General features: G+C 40.0%; 1 protein-coding gene and 1 long non-coding RNA gene across 3 annotated transcripts in view; one reads left to right on the forward strand and one right to left on the reverse strand.

The window, feature by feature from the left end:
* Positions 1 to 338: 338 nt before the first annotated feature.
* LOC123521995 lies at positions 339 to 15785 on the reverse strand. Of its 2 annotated transcripts, none has more exons than XR_006680311.1 (3): positions 15745 to 15785; positions 1862 to 1996; positions 339 to 507 (listed from the first exon to the last, which is right to left on the reverse strand). It is a non-coding gene; the product is annotated as an uncharacterized LOC123521995 (long non-coding RNA). The 2 variants fall into 2 exon arrangements; XR_006680312.1 differs by lacking the exon at positions 15745 to 15785 and adding an exon at positions 15540 to 15726.
* A 198-nt stretch (positions 15786 to 15983) lies between these two features.
* The window catches only part of ECI2 (enoyl-CoA delta isomerase 2), a 28842-nt gene continuing 25749 nt past the window's right edge, over positions 15984 to 19076 (forward strand). Inside the window, exons 1-2 of the mRNA XM_004711646.2 lie at positions 15984 to 16054; positions 17687 to 17849. Of these exons, the coding sequence (XP_004711703.2) occupies positions 15999 to 16054; positions 17687 to 17849 (219 nt within the window). The 5' untranslated portion in view covers positions 15984 to 15998. The remainder of the gene's footprint in view (positions 16055 to 17686; positions 17850 to 19076) is intronic.

A 19076-nucleotide genomic window follows, 5' to 3' on the forward strand; every position in this document is an offset into this window, starting at 1 on the left:
TCAAAGAACAATTAGCCATCTTAAAGGTATTTTAGAACATTTATTAATAAAGTCTCCATGAGGGCTCCAATCCACTATCTTAAAGTCTGTATGATTTAACAATATCTTAGGCTGTTCTCCTTGACAATGAGTCCATGCCAATTATTGCATTCCAGTCCTACATTAGGGAGTGGGCAAATAGATAACAGGGTAGGAGCGGTCTCAAAGATATTACTGACTTTCCCCCTAAAGCCTCTTGCAGAAATAAGAACCGTAGTTACTGCAAAAGAAGAATGATTATATCTCACTCCCCAAACCTCATGTGAATAAGATAAACAATGAGAACCATATCTTGGAAAAATAGAGAACCCCTCACCCCCAAGCTATAATTATTAATATGCCTGCCTTCTTCTTCAGCATAAGGAAAAGGGAAAATTTTTCAAACTCTTGCAGAAACTTCTGAGTGCGGGACTTCTTAGCCATCTCTCCGTTTCAGAAGTCGGGTTGGCAACCTCTCAGCTCCGGAATCTGTGGAGATAAGAGCAAACCCTCGACCCCATTGTAAAATCTCTCCTTCTGTGGCTCTATGAACTATTGGTTCTGGGGGGGAGCACTTTCTTTTAGGCTTAGGAAAAGGAGATAGGGTTGCAGAGTCCTCCAGCGCCTGTCACTGATTTTAGCAGACAGAGCGCTTTCCACCAATCATAGCACCAGCTACAGCCCCTGCAAACAACTCAGCTTGTTATACAGTTCCGCTGATCCCTGCAAAAGCTCTGATATGGGAAAAGCTATTATTCCTGGATCGATCGGGAGGCAGCTTGTCCTTCTCCTCCCCATGGTTCTACCTTGCAAAAGTGAAAGTAGCTCCGGGCAATGGAGCGTCTAAAGGGCTGTTAGCAGAATGACAATTAAGCATTTGTTTTAGCAATTTTATAATCTCTTGAACACCATTTCCTTCTCCCACATCATCTGATTCCTTCTTTATTAATTCTGGACCCAATTCCTCCTCAGCTACTTCTGCATACTCCTCTTCCTCCCTTTGGACTCCATTCTCTTTCTTATCTTTATCACTTTCTTCACCTTTCTCCAAGTCTGGCTCTAATAACTGTAAAGCTTGAGTAATAGCACTACACAAGGACCATAGCTTTAAATTCATAGTCTGTGTCCGTTGATGTGCAGTGTGTAATGTTTTCACTATTTGTTGCCATGCTCGCGAATTCAACTTAACCTTTTCTTGACTGTAAAACCAATAACAATGTTGTTGTATATGCGCAAATAATTCTCCCAATAATTTATCTTTAACCACCACCCCTGTAGAATGGAGAAGTCCTTGTATCAACTTTTGGTATTTGCGTTTCATGGATGGCGATTTTCCCATTTTTCTTTTCTTTTCTTTTCTTTCTCTCACCGAAAGTCCCTCTTCTACAGAGTCGATCCCTTCTGGTTTTCCCTGCTTCACACAGGTTAAGTTATTAACTCCAAAAGTCCCTCTTGCCTAGGATCCAAGCTATCCCTAATTAAATTCCATAGGCAAAACGTATCTATGGGGACCTTGCTAGGTCCATTACCTGCATAGTGATCTTTTAGTCGTTCCCCTACTTTCAGCCAAGTTTCAATATTTACAGTCCCATCCTCAGGGAACCAAGGACATACTTTAACTACAAAATCTAAAAACATCTCTAATCTTTGATAGCTTACTTTTGCTCCTCTGGCTTTTAACATATCTTGAAGCATATATACAAAAATCTGTTTGCTATTTCCATTACTAACATTAACGCCTCTAGAACGAAGCATACTTTTTATCACTTGTATAAACAGCTCTTTGCTGTTCCATGTCCCATGTTTTACTCCTGAGTATACCTCCCTGCCCGAACTTCTTTACCTTTTTATTTGACGCGTCTTTGTTCACCGGGCAGTTTTCCTTTACCTGTTTCCCGTGTTTTCGAGCTTTCACGTTGGGCGCCACCTGCCGGAGCCCACCGGCAGAGCAACGGGGACTCGATTGAGGGGGTGAGGACTGAGAAAAGACAGACACAAAAAAGCTGGGGTCAGGAGCACTGCAATTCAAGACTGCAGCCCCGAGTTTATTTTCCAGCTGTTAAGTGGGAATGTATTATTGCTCAAAATAGTGCCCCCATCCTTGTTCTTGTTTATCAGGAAAATATTTTTCCCAAGGCTAAGCACCTGGTGCTTTCAATAACATTAAAGCACAAAGGTTAACCTGACCGTGAGAGAGTCAATCTGACCGTGAGAGAGCTGTGTCTGCACGTCCACATTTGAACGAACAGACCTCTGCTTTCAGAGCAGCTCCCAACAGTGCTGGAGAGGTGATAGAGTTTGGGTGGGAAAATGCACAGGTTCCCATACCCTAGGGTTGAAAAAAGGGTCACGGCCACTCACTGCATTCTGGGCAGAAGGAGAGATTCAAATCAACTGGACTATGCCCTGTTCCCACTGAGGGTGACTTGGGTGTAAAAACTTTGGACCTTTACACAAATACTGAGTTTTGCTTGCTGCAAACAAGAGGAAAATCCTCCCTTAGGTCAGAATGTGTTTATGAGTGTTTTTACCTTCGAGAATGTTTGACAGTTTGAGAACATCCTGATTTTGAAGTTGTTGTGCCCTAGTATATTTCTCACATTTGAAACTTTGTGAGCTTCCTCCTTTGGCATGTTAATAAAATAGGCAATGGAGACTCTTGAGAGCGGCTCTCTCTCTGGAGCCACTCTCTCTTCCCCTCATTACTCAATCTTCTGCCTTGAGTAGTTATTCCGTGCATCCCAGCTGGCTGGAGTGCTACACTTTTGAAGAACTAGCTTTTTGTCTTGATTTTCAAAAGTTGTCAGATCCATTTATTTCTGCTCTGATATTTATTTTTTCTTTTCTTCTAAAGCCTGAGTTTGGTTTTGCTGGCTGTGTTCTGTAGGTTATGTGATTAAGGTGTCATTCTTCCTTTTTGATGTGTGCACTTACTGCTATAAATTGCCTTCTTGAGTAAAGCTTTTGCTGTATCCCAGAGATTTTAATGTTGTATTTTCATTCTCTTTTGTTTCAAGAAATTTTTAAAAATCAGCTATTTCTTCAATTACCCAGTGGTTTTTAAATAAAGTGTTGTTCAATTTCCATGGAATTATTTTTTAGTTGATCATCCTATTATTGGGTTCTAATTTTATACCATTTTGATCTTAAAAAATTTATTTTTGTATCTTGATGTTTTAAAAATTATTGGTGCTTGTTTTATGGCCTAACATGTGATCTATTCTGCAGTACATTCCATGTGCACTAGAAAAATGTGTATTGGACTTCTGTTGGGTGAAGTGTTCTGCATATGTTTAAGAGTTAACGTTTATTGTGTTGTTTAGTTCTTCTGTATCTTTGTTGATTTTCTTTCTAGTTGATCTGCCTTTGCTTGAAGTGATGTATTATAGTCTCCTAGTAGTGTCATATTATGGTCTATTTGTCTCTTCAATTCTATATGAATTTGATTAATGTATTTTGAGCATCTTTCATTGTAACATAAATGTTTATTATGGTTATATTGTTCACTTGTGGCCTTCTTTGTCTCTCATGTTGATTTTTATTTTGTTGTCTATTTTGTCATAAATTAATAATCTTGCTACTCTTGATTGCTTTTGACTACCACTAACTTGATTTTTCCCCATCCTTTGATTTTTAGTATATTTTTGTCTTTTTATCAAAGGTGTTCTTTTTTTAATTTCTTTTATTTTTTTAATCGGTTTATTGGGGGCTGTAAGTAACATTTTAATGGCTCATGTTTTTGTATCCATTCAGCTAGTCTCTGTCTCATAACTGGTGAATTTAATCCATTTACACAGTATTGTTATTGATAGGTATGGTTTCATTGCTGTCATGTGTGTGTTGTTGTTTTTTAGTGATATTGTGGTAAAGGGCAGCCATAAAAGGAAGACCCTCAAAGAGATGGATTGACACAGTGGCTGCAACAATGGATTCAAACATAGGAATAATTGTGAGGATGCTGTGGGACTGGACAGTGTTTCCTTCAGTTGTGCATAAGGTTGCTATGGGTCCATATAGATTCTTTGGCACCTAACAACAATATCATGATTCCATGGCCTCAGCAGGCAACACAGAGTAGATCCTTTCTGTTTGCAAGAACTTGGGGTGGGGCCACATCAAGTGCCAGCACAGCCTTTAGGAAACAATCCAAGCCCCTTGGAGATATTTACCTGATAGAGCAACTGAAAATGGGAAGAGCCAAGTCACAGACCACATGCTAAGGACTAGAACATAAGCTGAATCTTTCCTAAAATCCAAAGGTCAAGTGATAGATCTACATAATTATATATCTCTATCTACTTATCTATCTATCTACATAAGAAAGATATATATCAGATGTACACATATATTTTGAGAGAAAAATGTATAGCAAGAAAATGGCATCTATAGTTATAGATGTGGGTAAGGTCAGTGCAGTTGCAAGTACATGGGTTAGATATAAGTGGGAAGTTTCTCCTGATTCACACAGTTTACAGGGCTTTAAACCTAGGATCAGCAGGAACACCACACATTTCAGAGGTTGATGAATCCAAGGTTCACAGGTCAAGCTTGTGACTGGAGAGGCAAATGAATCCAATGATGGTAGGTCAGAGGACAGGCCACTGAAGGCACCTGGAATGGGCAAGCTGTTGGCTCATCTAAAGAACCAGAGATCAATGAACCAAGTACAAGATCCAAATCTAGCAAAAAGGGAAGCTCCTAGTGATATAGTATCCACTGCCACGATGCCAAGAACAACTGGCTCAAAACAACAACCTTCTGTCCACGATGAGCTCTGAGATAATGCTCCTATTTCATCAGAAATACCATATCTATGGTATCAAAACATGAACTATACATTGGCTGTTGCCACCTGGCCTTTCCCAGAACTCAGCATAATCCCTCCCACAATCAGTTGTGTTTGATTAAAAGCAACATTTGCTAATTTACCAAGAGAAAGGTCAAAATCCTGGATTTCATCTATTTTGAAGGATTTGTCCTTTTTTTTTTTAGAAGTCCCTAAACTGTTCATTCTTAATTAAGGCCCACTGGGCAAATGAAACAGTTCATGCTTTAAAGATCCAGCAGATAAAATTTACTCATTTGCCAGAAAGGTTCTAAATTTAAAACTGACCTTCAACTGTTTACTGACTAACCAAAACACAGTCTGTAATATTATACCTAAGCAAACACTTACAAAGAAAAATCAAACAATGAAATGAACCCATTTAGTAAAATTAATCCATGATATTTTTTTTCTTGATCAAGTCTAGGTAATTAGGACACAGGGCACGGAGTGAAATATAAATATTACTATTGATATCTGTGATTGGCTTCATATTTCTATTTTCATATTGAGAACATTTATTGCACAAGTAAATGGTGAAATCCTTCAGATGCACTGGGCTCTCCAATGCTGTCCTCTGGGTTACGGAGTTGTTCCTCCGTGGAACCTATGCCTGGATCTGCAGTATACAAGTTTCAGGTTTGACCAGTACCGGTCATATTTCATCTTTTAGCCTTGGCACTTCAGGTATACTTTCTCTTGCACTTGGCAGGGTAGCCACATTTGCCACAGGCCAACTTCTGTAGATGGTAGACCTTGGACCCACAGTGACGGGACAAGGTGTGCATCTTATTGCAACATTTTCTGAAGGATCACGCCTCTACGACCAGCTGCCTTCATATTTCTTACCTTCTTTTGCTGCAATATATCCAGGTGCTTCAATGCTAATAATCTGCAGTCATCAGCCAAAGCTACCATTCAGCCAAGGATACTGCATCACAAAGAATAACTGGAACTGCTCTTGAGACTTTATTTTCTCGGCAATTATTTCAGCTTGATACATGCTGAGCATATTCTTCTTTGATCAGTTTTCTAACTCTTAGCTATTTGCATGTTTCAATTAAATACTTTGTCTTCTGAATTACCAGCTTGAGACTAAGTAGCTAGACTCCTATAAAAGGATGCTTTGGAGGCATTCTTTATCTAAATGCACAGGGAATGTAAAAGAAGATAAAGCTTTATTTATGTATGAGGAATATCAGCAATGTATAAACTTATTTGATCTTGAAAGTTACATAAAAACAAAATATGCTGTTTGGGGAGAATGAACTTTGTGTTTTTCTTATTGTTTTGAGAACATTTATTGAAATGTATCAAGGAGGGCACCGTTACCTAGAACATGGTGAACATTATCAGAAAAAGCAAACTTTCACTTATTTATGTTCTCTTCTAGTAACCTTGTAATTTCAATTGAGTTCTGGCCTACATGGTAGCTTCTAGTGTCCTTTTGCTGGAATTTTCACCTTAATCCTTGGTCAACACTTTACTCATTTGGTTAAACCAAACTTCTAGAAGAACCAAGTCTCAAATTATCATATTAAAAGATTCTATGGGGAAAATATTGAACAATGTAGGAAGCATAAAAATAAAATAAAACATATACAACATTCAACTATTTCAAGAGGTAGCATATGATCAAGAACAACTGGAACTGAAGGAAGATGTTGAAGCTTCACTGAAAGTGTTAGCTGAAAACAAGGCTGCATGAATTGATGGAATAACTATTGAAATGTTTCAACAAGCTGATAAAGCACTGGAAGCACTCATTGACCTTTGCCAGGAATTCTGGGAAGGCAGCTATCTGACCAACTGAATGCAAGAGATCCATATTTGTAGCCATTCAAAATAGAAGTAATCCAACAATATGGAGAAATTATGGAATAGTGTCATTAATATCACATGCAAGCAATGTTCTGCTGATAATCATTCAACAACTGCAACAGTACATCCACAAGGAACTGCCAGAAAATCAGGTCTAATTCAGAAAGGGATGTGTAATGAAGAATACCAGTGCTGATGACAGATGGGTCTTGGCACAAATCAGAAGACACCAAAAATGTTTACTTGTGTTTTATTGATTATGCAAAGCATTGAACCATGTGCATCATAACAAACTCTGGATAGCATTGAGAAAAATGGAAATTCCATAACACGTCCTTGTGCTCTTGGAGAAACTATATATGGCAGTCATTCAAACACAACAAGGAATACTGAGTGGTTTAAAATCAGGAAAGGTTTCTTGATGTGATTGAAATATTGAATTGTATGATTTTGTGAATTATATGCCAATGAAAACTACTGGGGGGAAAAGAGTAAAGGTGTGTATGTGTCATGGTCATATTCTCTCATCATACTTATTCAATCTGTATTCTGAGAAATAATCCAAGAAGCTGGACTATATGAAGAAGAATGCAGCATCAGGATTGGAAGGTTTATTAAAACCTGTGATATGCAAATGGTATAACCTTGCTTGCTGCAAGCAGAGAGGAATTGAAGCACTTGCTAATGAAGACTGCAGTCTTTGGTATGGATTGCAACTCATTGTAAAGAAAACAGAAATACTCACAATTGAACTAATAGGTAAAATCATGAGACATGGAGAAAAGACTGACGTTGTCAAGACTTTTATCCTGTGTGAGTCCACAATCAACGCTAACTGAAGTATCAGTCAAGGAATCAAAAGACATAATACATTGGATAAATCTGCTGCACAAGACTGATTTAAGTATTTAAGAGCAAGGATATTATTTTTTAATTTTTATTAATCATTTTATTGGGGGCTTGTATAACTCTTATTACAATCCATACATCCATCCATTGTGTCAAGCACATTTGTATGTGTGCTGCCATTATCATTCTCAAAACATTTGCTTTCTACTTGAGCCCTTGGTACCAGCTCCTCATTTTTCCCCTCCCTCCCCGCACCCCTCTCCCTCATGAACCCTTGATAATTTATAAATTCTTATTATTTTGTAATACCTTACACTGTCGACATCTCCCTTCACCCACTTTTCTGTTGTCCACCCCCAGGGAGGAGGTTATATGTAGATCCTTGTAATCAATTCCCCCTTTCCACCTCACTCGCCCTCCACCCTCGTATCGCCACTCTCACCACTGGTCCTGAAGGGATCATCTGTCCTGGATTCCCTGTGTTTCCCATTCCTATCTGTATCAGTGTACGTCCTCTGGTCTAGCCAGATTTGTAAGTTAGAACTGGGATCATGATAGTGGGCGGGGAGGAAGCATTTAGCAACTAGAGGAAAGTTGTACATTTCATCGTTGCTACACTGCACCCTGACTGGCTCGTCTCCTACCCGTGACCCTTTTGTAAGGGGATGTCCATTTGCCTACAGATGGGTCTTAGGTACCCAATCTGCACTTCCCCTCATTCACAATGATTTTATTTTTTGTTCTTTGATGCCTGATACCTGATCCCTTCGACACCTTGTGATCACACAGGCTGGTGTGCATCTTCCATGTGGGATTTGTTGCTTCTGAGTTAGATGGCCGCTTATTTACCTTCAAGCCTTTAAGACCCTAGACACTATATCTTTTGATACCCTGGCACCATCAGCTTTCTTCACATTTGCTTATGCACCTGCTTTGTCTTCAGCGATTGTGTCGGGAAGGTGAGCACACAATATGATTTTTTGTTCTTTGATGCCTGATAACTGATCCCTTCAGCACCTCATGATCACACAGGCTGGTGTGTTCTTCCATGTGAGCTTTTAATTACTAAGTTGTACCTGACCCAATCCATGATATTTTCAATTGCCTCATGCATGTGAAAGTTGGATATTGAATAAAGAAGACCAAAGAAGAATAGATGCATTTGAATGATGTTGTTAGTAAAGAATATTCAAAGTACCATGGACTGCAAAACAAATCTGTTGTGGAAGTACAGCTAGAAGGAGAAATCTGTTCCTGGAAGGGGACCTCATGATTGGTAGTGGAGGGGCAGTGAAAAAAGAAAGACACTCAAGAATTGGCACAGTGGTTACAACAACCTAGCCAAAGATAGCAATTAGAGGATGGCATAACAACAGGCAATGTTTTGTTCTATATTGCATAGGGTCACTAAGCATCAGAAATGACTTAGCTGCACCTAACAAGAACAGCACCTTAAGAGCGTAAGGGTGAATCAGCCTGGTTCAAATTGAAGACTGAATGACTAGTATTCAATAAATGTTTGATTAATGTTCAGTTTATTGAATTATGTTTCATTTTTTCTAATAAAATATTACTTTTCCTGAAAAAAAATTGTAATAATGGCACAACAGGGAAAATGTAATGTTATGGAGTCATAAATGTGAAAGTTTATATAATAGTGAGGAACGTTTTTCCCCCTAAAGTTTGGAAAATCATGAAGAAAAACAAACAAAAAATTACCTCTACTCTCTCAACTCACAAAGCAGACACCATTAACAATAGTTAATTGTTTTTAGTTTCAAACTATTACACTAAACCATTTTAAAATGTTAGCTGCTTTAAAAATATTTCCATTGTTTTTGATTTTCAATAGTTTTAGTATGCACAGGTATGATTTTCTTATATTTCTATTTGTGGTTCTATCTAAAGGAAATTGATTTCTACTAATCATTCAACTCACTACCATCCAGTCTCATGTTGTTGTTGTTGGTGCCATCAATGTGATTCCAACTCACAGCAACCCAATGAACAACAGAAGCAAACACCACTCTGTCCTGCGCCAACCTCACACTTGTCATTATGTTTGAGTCCATTTTTGCAATCACACGGTCAGGTCGGGTGTTTACCCAGTTCACAAAGGTTCCTTTCACTGAGAGCGGGTTGCCTTACCTGCAGGATCATAGCAGCCAGGTTATGGAATAGATTCTTATAACAAGTTTAGTAGACAAGAGGTAAACTCGGGATGAACCAGCTTCCTTAAATATCTGTCTTCTCAAACAACTTAGAAGACAATTTATCCAACTGGGGAGAAAAATATCTCAGAGGCTATAGTTTTATTTGCTCTGTCGGACATTAACCAATTTTATATCTAACTTTGTAGTCTATTTCAGCATTCTTGTAATCACCAACTATATCTTTGTTCCAGTAGCCATCAAGTTGACTCTGGTTCCTGGTGACCCCATGCAGGTCATAACAGAACAAGGGGATTTCAACGTTTTTTGGTTTTTTTTTTAAGGAGAACACCAGACCTTTTTCCCAAGTTGTCTCCAAGTGGATTCAAATCCCCAACCTTTTGGTTAGCAGCCTATAATCTTTACCATTTACACAGACTAACACCACCGACTACATAAGCTAGTCTTTTGTGAACAAGCTTTCCACCTTGCTGACTCCTTCTCATTTACTCATTAATAAACTTTGAAACATGCTCAATCCCTATTTTTAAAATTACATTTTGACAAAGACAGCTAATTGCCCACAACCCAGTTTTCTCTATGTGGAATAGAATAAGCATAAGCCAAAGGCCTTTACTTGTATTATTAAATGTTTTATGATCCAAATATGTTCTCCAGAAAGGTCTTTTTAAAATATTTCTATGACAGTTGTTCATTCTCGGATCCTGGTGAATTTTCCAATCCCCACAGTTTCTGATGAGTGTATTTCCATCATCTCTAGGCTGTCACCTAACTCAACCAGAGAGATGACCAGATTCATCTGACCAACTATCACTGGATATATTTGAAGAAAGGTATGAGAGTAGATGCAAATCATGCAGTCTGGTCTTCAATCCTGTCCCAACTGAGGTTACCTGAATCTACCCGATGAAGCAAACTAATGCCATCAACATGTAATAATGGTATTGCTTAGAATTTGGACTCTGCATGTTCTAGAGTCCCAAACCAGTGCTAATTAATAGGCTGGAGAGTGAAGTCTACCCAGAGGCACCTATGAAGAAAGATCTGGCAATCTATTCCTGAAACATCAACAACCGAAAACCCTACTGAGCACAATTCAACATTTGTGCTCAGTCACACAAGAAGTCACAAGGAGTCAGAGTCCATGGATTCTAGGCACCAGGTGGAATCACCTGCAAGCTTTGAACAGGTCACCTAATTAATCTTTCTGTGCCTCAATTTCTATTTCTGAAAAAGTTGGCAAATACCATTTTCTTTAAAACATTTCCAAAAGAATGAGCTTGCTGCACTGTAGGCAGTCCACAAATATCAGTTGTAGAAAAGCTATCACTTTCATTTCCCAATACAATTGGGTACAGGTAGTCACAAACTTACAATATAGTCATGTTATAAGGAACTGCACATGTGACGGTCTGGTATTTTGTTTTGTGCATCTCGTTGTCATCACATACATAAATAGTAATATCTGAGGCATTTGTGAGATAAAATGGACTGGTATTGCCATTTTAAATCGGACAATCATATTGTCTAGTATGCCATATGTCTAGTATTCAATTTTCAAAAAAATTGAAGAGAGGAGGTTTCACATTCATCATCAAAAATAATATTGCAAGAGCTGTCCTAAAATCTAATACTATCAGTGATAAGTTAATATCCATAGAGTGATAGGATATAATCCATACCCCTACAAGGACACTAACCCTCCTCCCTACCTGTGGGGAGGACATTTCTGTGACTGCTGACAGGCCCAGGAAGCATTTGCCAAAGCAAAATATTTCTGGAGGTGCCACTAGGCATTTAATGAAAAGGTTAAAAACAGGGTCCAGAAGTAGAGGTTGTGCAATGAATAACGGGACCTGTGGACTGTTGAGAGCAAAGTTCCCTTAGTCTTTACCTACTTCCCACTTGTCATCAGAGGCATAAGCAGGTCCTCTAAAGTCTCCTCCTAATCTGCCACTGACTTGATCTGGACAACCAGACCAGGGGTGCCACCCCTCGTAGAGGAGATAAACTCAAACTCACTGTCACTGAGTTAATGCTGACTCATACTGACCCCCGTGAATTTCTGAGAATATAACTTTTGTTTATGGGAGTAGAAAGCCCAGGATGTCTCCCATGGAGCTGCTGGGTGGTTTTGAACTCTCAACCATATGGATCACAGCCCAACACATAACCACTACACCACCAGGGCTCCATCATACTGCTTGAATCCCTGAGGATCTATTAAGAATGTGGTAACAAGAAGAAAACAAGGGGGTAAAGGCAACTCCCTACAGACAACAAAATGTCTCATTCTTTGTGTTTGAAAAGTTCTAGTTTCCTGAATTCTCTCCTTCCTTTCTTTGTCATTTTGGGAAAATGACTGAACCAGGGGATGGTCCAGCCCACCCTATTCAGGCGAAACTTTCAGGACTAGAATTTTTAGGACACCAGGGCAGTCATTCAAGACAACAACCTGTTAAGTAGAACTATGTGAGATTTGAATAGAAAAGCACTCATGAGATGGGGGCAGGGGGTAAAGGATTTGGCTTAATAAATAGAAACTGTCCATATAGATATCTGGACTCTAGCTTAGATAGGATGAGATGGGTTTTCTGATCAAAGTTGTGAGATCCATCAGTTAAGACGAGAGATCCTTGGAATACACCCAGCCTTCAGATTCAAAACAGGAGGAAAGATAGTTGAAACATAACAGGCTCAGGGCATTCCAACATTCCCTTGGCTGCTAAGGGTGGAGGTTGAAGGGCTTTTTTCTTGAAAGCCTGTCACGTATGTCTTAAGACCAGCAGCCAAGCCACTTACTTTTAACTGACCAACACAGGTTCAGTATTTTCATATAATCTAAAAATCAGAGAAACAAAAGTAAGTAGATAAGTAGGGGTCTGTTTGCTTATCATATCCGCAAATCCCACATGAGCCCCCAGATGTTGCTGTCAGAATGAATCTGTTCTGGATTCTTAGTCTCATAATCCAAAGAATAGATTCGCTGACCACAAAACAGCACACAGTAACAGAAATTCATTAGGAAAGAAGCGAAAACACCTGATGCAGTGGGTAAGGACCCGGCTGAGTTACCACTGAAGGCAAAAGTGTCTAGACACTTTTGTATTCTTGAATGGTCATGCACTGCACAAGCTTCATTGGCCAACTCTTCTTCCTGGGCAGTGAACAGACCAATCCAGGTTCTAATCAAGTTCTGTCCACAGCTGGGTCTTGCACAGGCATGAGCAAGGAAGTAAGCAAGTTATGGCCATGTACTTAGTTCAAAATTTTGTTAACTGCTCAGACATTCTGGTGGGGATGGGGGAAGGCTAGGTTGCTGGGCCTCTTTTCCTTCTCTGTTTCATTCTACCTCCTATCTCGCAAGATCAACAACTTATTCATTACATTTTCAGCAACATAAATGATGACTCGGCAGGTGGACCATAGTAAATGAAATGCACAGGAGTCAAAGAGAGTACATTTGTGGAAAGAAATCAGAGAGAAGCTTAATTTCATCAGTCCAAAACTGCTGCTTGACTGGAACAGATCATCAGTTCCTCATACTCAAGTTCAAGATGACGCTAAAGATGAGTTGGGGGGGTTCATGGGAACTGGATGAGATAATAAAAGCTTTGTAAGTGCTTTTGCAAAGCTCGCAAATATCCATAGGATGTTTAATAACACAATATTCCAGAGGCCATGTCTAATCAAGTGCCCTGACCCAAACCAAACCAAACTACTGCCATCAGTACAGTGATAGAGTAGGGAATATGGCATGTGCTTGAAATGTGGCATACTTTAATATCTGGTTTGTTCAAGACTTAGTTTGCAGGAAAAAAACCCCAAACAACAAATGTAACAACCCCCACCGGAATTCCCCTTTTCAGAAAACTTTGTAAACTTAAGAATGCTCTACTCAACAAGTTTGGATGAACAAAACCACCAGGGCAAGCAAAGCCTTTAGATAAGGAATGGAGCCTAAGATCTTCAAAGAGTGACAGGATGCCTCCCTTATCTGTGAATTATGCTTCCTTTGTCCCATTGCTGACGTCCTCTGTGCAGTGTAACAAACCTGTGAGACATTCCCTCAACTTGCTTGCCTTTCGCTGAATTTTTGAAGCAGTTTTGGGAAGGTTTAACCCCACTGCTTCCTTCTGTCAAGTGCTTGCAGAACTGGTCTCTGGATTTGGATAAAACAGTAATAGGCATCCTGGACACATGAATAGTGACCCTACAGGACAGAGTACAATAGCCTCATAGAGATCTGAGCCTGTAAATCTTTAGAAAAGCTCACTACCATGCCTCTCCTCTTTGTGAGGAGCTGAAAGGTTCCACCTATTACTCAGTTCACAGTCCAACACACAACCCACAGCACCAGACAGTTGTAAACCTTTCTGTTGGAATAACCATTTTTGTCACACCTTTGACTCTGACTGCACCTCTCCATCTCTACTCAGCATCAATCCGATCTAGTGCTAAGGGTTCTCAGTGGGGAGGTGACCGGTAGTGTGATTCCAATAATTTAACAATTTGCTGTCCTAATGTTAAGTATAAAAATATATATATCAAAAGGTAGCTTATTATTTCATACGATTAATAATTAAATGAGAACAGTAAGAGGTACACAAAACTAGATGCTAAGTTTTAAAATATTTAATGAAAAAATATTAAATAATATTTGCCAAAAAATAATAAAACTGTTATTTAAGGTATTTCCATTTTGCTTGTTGATTGGTGTCCTTTTATCTATCCCATCATAGGCTGTGTGATTTACCTTTATCCACCTTTTTCACTGTAGTCAAATCCCATTCCTTTAGAGGTAAGCCAATTAGACAATAATCAACATGTTTGAGATATTAGAAATTGTTAGATGACTTCTATTCTCTTAATACGTTCATTGTTCAAAAACCCCTTTCTGCTTCTGCTAAACTTACTCAATTAAACTTAAGAATAATTGTTCTGACAATATTTTTAGCTCTTTGAACACCGTCAGGAGTTACACAATTCACTCTTAATAACTCGTGGGAATTTGGGGGCACAATATAAATGAATGACACAAAGCTGAAATGAATGACGGCATGGCACTCTGGCTGTTTGGCACTTTTCCTCGTTACGCTTATGTTTGTTTACTAGTCACAAACACAAGAGAATAAAAATGTAGTATTCCATCAGAAGTATAACGAGTTTTATTAACTGAAAAGAAAATATAATAAGCATATTTCCATTTAGTTTTTTATTCCTATGGATAGAATGGACATTACTGCGGGCGCTTAGAATACCCTGTTGCACAGATGAACGTTAAAAAAGAGTTAAGACCGCTCAGGACCAATAATGAGAGTGGTGACACCATGAGGGAAGGGGGAAGGTGGGAGGAGAGAAAGGAGGAACAGGAGCAATGATTTTCATACAACCCCCACCCATCCCTATCCCTGGGGGATAAACAACAGAAATATGGTGAAAGGAGACCGGATCGTGTAAAATATGAAAATGAAAATAATTCATAAATTATCAAGGGTTCACGAGGATGGGAGGGTGGAGGAGGGAGGGGGGGAAAGAGAAGCTGACACCAAGGGCCCAAGTAGAATGGAAATGTTTTGGAAATGATGATGGCAACATATGTACAAATGTGCTGGATACAATTGATGTATGGATTGTTATAAGAGCTGTAAGAGCGCCCCCCCCCCGCAATAAAATGGGTTTTTTTTAAATAACTTCAATTCTGCTACCAAAAGGAGTAAGGAATGTGTGATTTTCACATTAGGTGGCTGCCCTACCACCCAACCTTAGAGAGAACTCTAAAGTTAAAACGGAACTTAAAGCTTACAACTAGTTTGAAGAATTTAACAAAAACGTATGAATCGGTTCTGCCAAACCTTGTGAATCAGCGGAGTCAACCACAGGAGGTGACCCCTTCCGGCCTAGCACCGGTGGGGAAAATCAGGCGCACTAGGTCTCCATCGCCATCTCCGGTTCTTCCGCCAGGATGGCGGATGGATCTGCATCCCTCTCCGCCAAGGCGTCTACCAGTGAATACCCGGGTGCTCGGCTCCTCTCCCACGGCCCCTCGCCCCGACTCACGTCCCAAGATTTAGGCCCCAGGACTCAGGCCCCTAAACACCAATGCCTCTTCCAGGTCCTCGCGGTTCCAAACCCCGGTCCCGGGCACCGCCCACCCCTCGCCCAACTTCCTGTGACCACGCCCCCCGCCCAACTCCCAGTGGCCGCACGACTCGCCCAACTCCCGGTGGCCACACGCCCCGCCCAACTCCCTGTGGCCACGCCCCACGCCCAACTCCCTGTGGCCACGCCCCACGCCCCTCTGGAGGTTAGTCATGGCTGCGGCGGCAGCCGGACTGGCCAGTATCTGGCGGCTGAGCCACCGCCTTCGGTAAGTGCGGAGCCGTTGCTGGGCGCAGGCCGCCGCCCGCCTTCCGGGCTGCTGGCTCGGGGATCTGGCATCCGCAGCGACGCGCATGACTTTTGAGGGTTTTTCTGGGTGAAATATCACACCATTTCCACTTTCTTAGCGCTGGCTCCTCTGTTGCGCCTGGGAAGCTCCTGAAAGACACGTCCCGAGCTGCGGGCTTGTGGCTCATCTTCCCTTTCTCCCCGTCCTGGAGGCTTCTGGGGTGCCACCCTAGGGACCAGTATGCTGGAGACGAAACCCGCTTTGCTCATTTCCTAAACGCATTAGAATGTAAGACGTTGCCCTTGGCTTAACCTTGTGGGCTGGGTTAGGTGACCGGTGTAGTCACCAATAAAAAACATAAAATCGCTGTAGCAAACAGAAAGCGCAGGAATACGGAGTGCGCCTAATTTAAGTAGTGGGATTACCAGTCGTTTGAGTTTCCTAAATGCATATATGCTATCATTTTTAAAAACCAAATCTGATGTAAATGGTGCATTTAATTTAATGCACAATTGTCCCTGTGTGGGAATTGGCAGACACATTGAGGCAGCCTGTGGAGAAAGCTGAAGCTTGGAAACCCAAAGGGCTACTTTTGCGGCCATTTTTAGGGTCGAATTTGACTGCAGGCAGCGAGTGAACCCCTTACATTTTTCTTTCCGTTTTCTACTTGGGAATTCGGGTAGGACAGAGATTTTCCCTTTCGAAAATGGAACTTTATTATTTAATATAAAATCCTGTGGCCTGATTTTTTTTTTAATTGCTTTTGAACCGGGTTCTTTGTGCTTTGTGAAAGTTACATAGCTTTTAGGAGCCGTGAGACACTTGATGGATTTGGACAGTGTAACTCGTGTGTCATTTTGATCATCTTTGGTGCGTTTAACTTTGTTAGGTGAGGTAATCATTGTGAACATTACTTTTTTTCTTTTGGCCTCAGTTACTCAGGTACCCTTCTCCTCCCTGCTTAAAAACACTAATCACATAGCTGCCTTTGCAGTTTCTAATCTGCTCCTGCCTGGTTGAACATTGTGCCTGTGGGTGAAGCAGCTGCAGCAGGTAGATGTGAAGTGTACCTACTACTATTTCCTTTCAAGCATTTTTCTTCACCCGTGCTCCCCTCATCCTCAGTCAGAAGTCGAGATACAATTTGCTGAGGAGAAAATTGGCTTAGTAATGGTTTACGTTTGATTATGAAATTGCTGAGGCTCTTTGTTGATTATCGGGACACATGTCTAAATTTGTTCTGTGCACTTTACCCTTCTGTTTCTACATTTCTTTTGACACTTCATTTGCTTCTTGCTTGGCAAGATTTAAAGGACCAGTTGGGTGTTGACTGTAAGGTTTTATCTTACTTAGTTTGAATTGCTTATAATGAATCATTTCAGTAGTGTGGATTTTAACTTTCTTTTTCTTATTCTAAAGTTCCTTCCGTTTGCTTCTGTATTGATTTTTTTTTTCCTAGAAATTATTTGGAAGCCACTAACCAGTTGCAGCTAGCTTGCTGAGGCAAGTGTAGAGGAAGTCGTGATACTGACACAGCATTTTAATCTGTAAGAGTCAGGAACAATCAGCAGTGCAGAGTGTTGATTTCTGTCTGTCTGTGTGTGTCTGTAGTCCTCTGCAAGTCATTAGCTTCCCAGTACTTCAGCTGCACATGAGCAGAATAGCAATGGGCGGCAGTCAGAAGGACTTTGAGATGGCAGTGAATCAGGTGAAACGCTTGAAGAACGAACCAGGAAATGAAGTGAAGCTAAAGCTCTACGCACTGTATAAGCAGGTAAATGTCAAAGATCTGATGAAGAGACATTTTGAGTAGATGACTCTTCAAATAGATATACTGTATGTTTTACTAAACTCCAGCTTTTATATGAAGTGGCTGCATGCAAAAAATTCAGTGAAAAAAATGTATGAAAAGACTTTTTCCATGAAGTTTTTTTAAGCTACCTCCTGCTTTGGATTTGTACTGTTGTCTTTGTTCTGAAGAGCAGACGCGTGAGAGTTGTCCTATATTTGATCATTCCAGAGTAAAGACACTTAAAAGATAGGACAATTGTGTAAGTTAGTAATTCATGTATTTCAGTCGGGGGAAAAATCATGTAGACTTTATGTGCATCTTGATTAGAATAAGTCAATTTTTAAAAATCTTTTGAGACAATTGGGAGCATTTGAATATGCACTGGGTTTTAGATGATCACTAGGAATTATTGTATATAATATAGTTACAAAGAACTGGTTGAAACAATTTAGAAATGTAGATTGAGTATATAGGGGTGAAAGAGCAGAGTTTGTTATTAAGTGGTAAAGAAAGAAAATAAATGAAACAAGTGTGACAGAACGTGATAGTTTTTAAATTTGGGTGATAGGCATTAGTGATTCATTATATAATGATCTACTTTTGTGTATATTTAAAGATTTTTATAATAAAATGTGAAAAACAAAGTCAAAGCTTCAATGTCCAGAAACCGCAGGATGAAGAGGAAATATACCCTCTGGATGCCTGTTTGTGTTCTCTTCCTGTGCTTGTTTTATGTCATATAATTATGTATAGAAGAATTTATCTTTCCCAAAGAGAGGTCGATTTTGCCTGGAGCTTCTAGGCGCTGATCTCTGCACACCTGGAATGCAGTACGTGAAAGGAATGTTGTTGTTTGCCCCAGAGGGACCTTAGTTTACCCCAAATGTTTTTTTTTTGAATTGAGCTTTAAAGTGCCATCCACATAATCTTCAACTGGGATATTTTATTGTAAAATACCCACTCTGTCTACCTGAAACAAAAGTGAGTTGCTATTCGCATTTCCACTCAGTGAAGTTTCATACGGGCCCATGTCGTTCCTACTATGTCTGCCTCCGCTACAGTTTGTTGTCTAGCCTACTCTTGAATGAATGGTGTTTCCACCATCTCTTTCTCACCGTTGCCAATTTATCATGATGATTGTCTGCCTGATTATGTATGGAAATGTGATTATTAACCAAAAACTAAATAACTTAAAATTAAGTTAGAATT

Source organism: Echinops telfairi, unplaced genomic scaffold (genome assembly GCF_000313985.2).
Source record: "Echinops telfairi isolate 266 unplaced genomic scaffold, ASM31398v2 ScPeMD7_655;HRSCAF=1070, whole genome shotgun sequence".
NCBI lineage: Eukaryota > Metazoa > Chordata > Mammalia > Afrosoricida > Tenrecidae > Echinops > Echinops telfairi.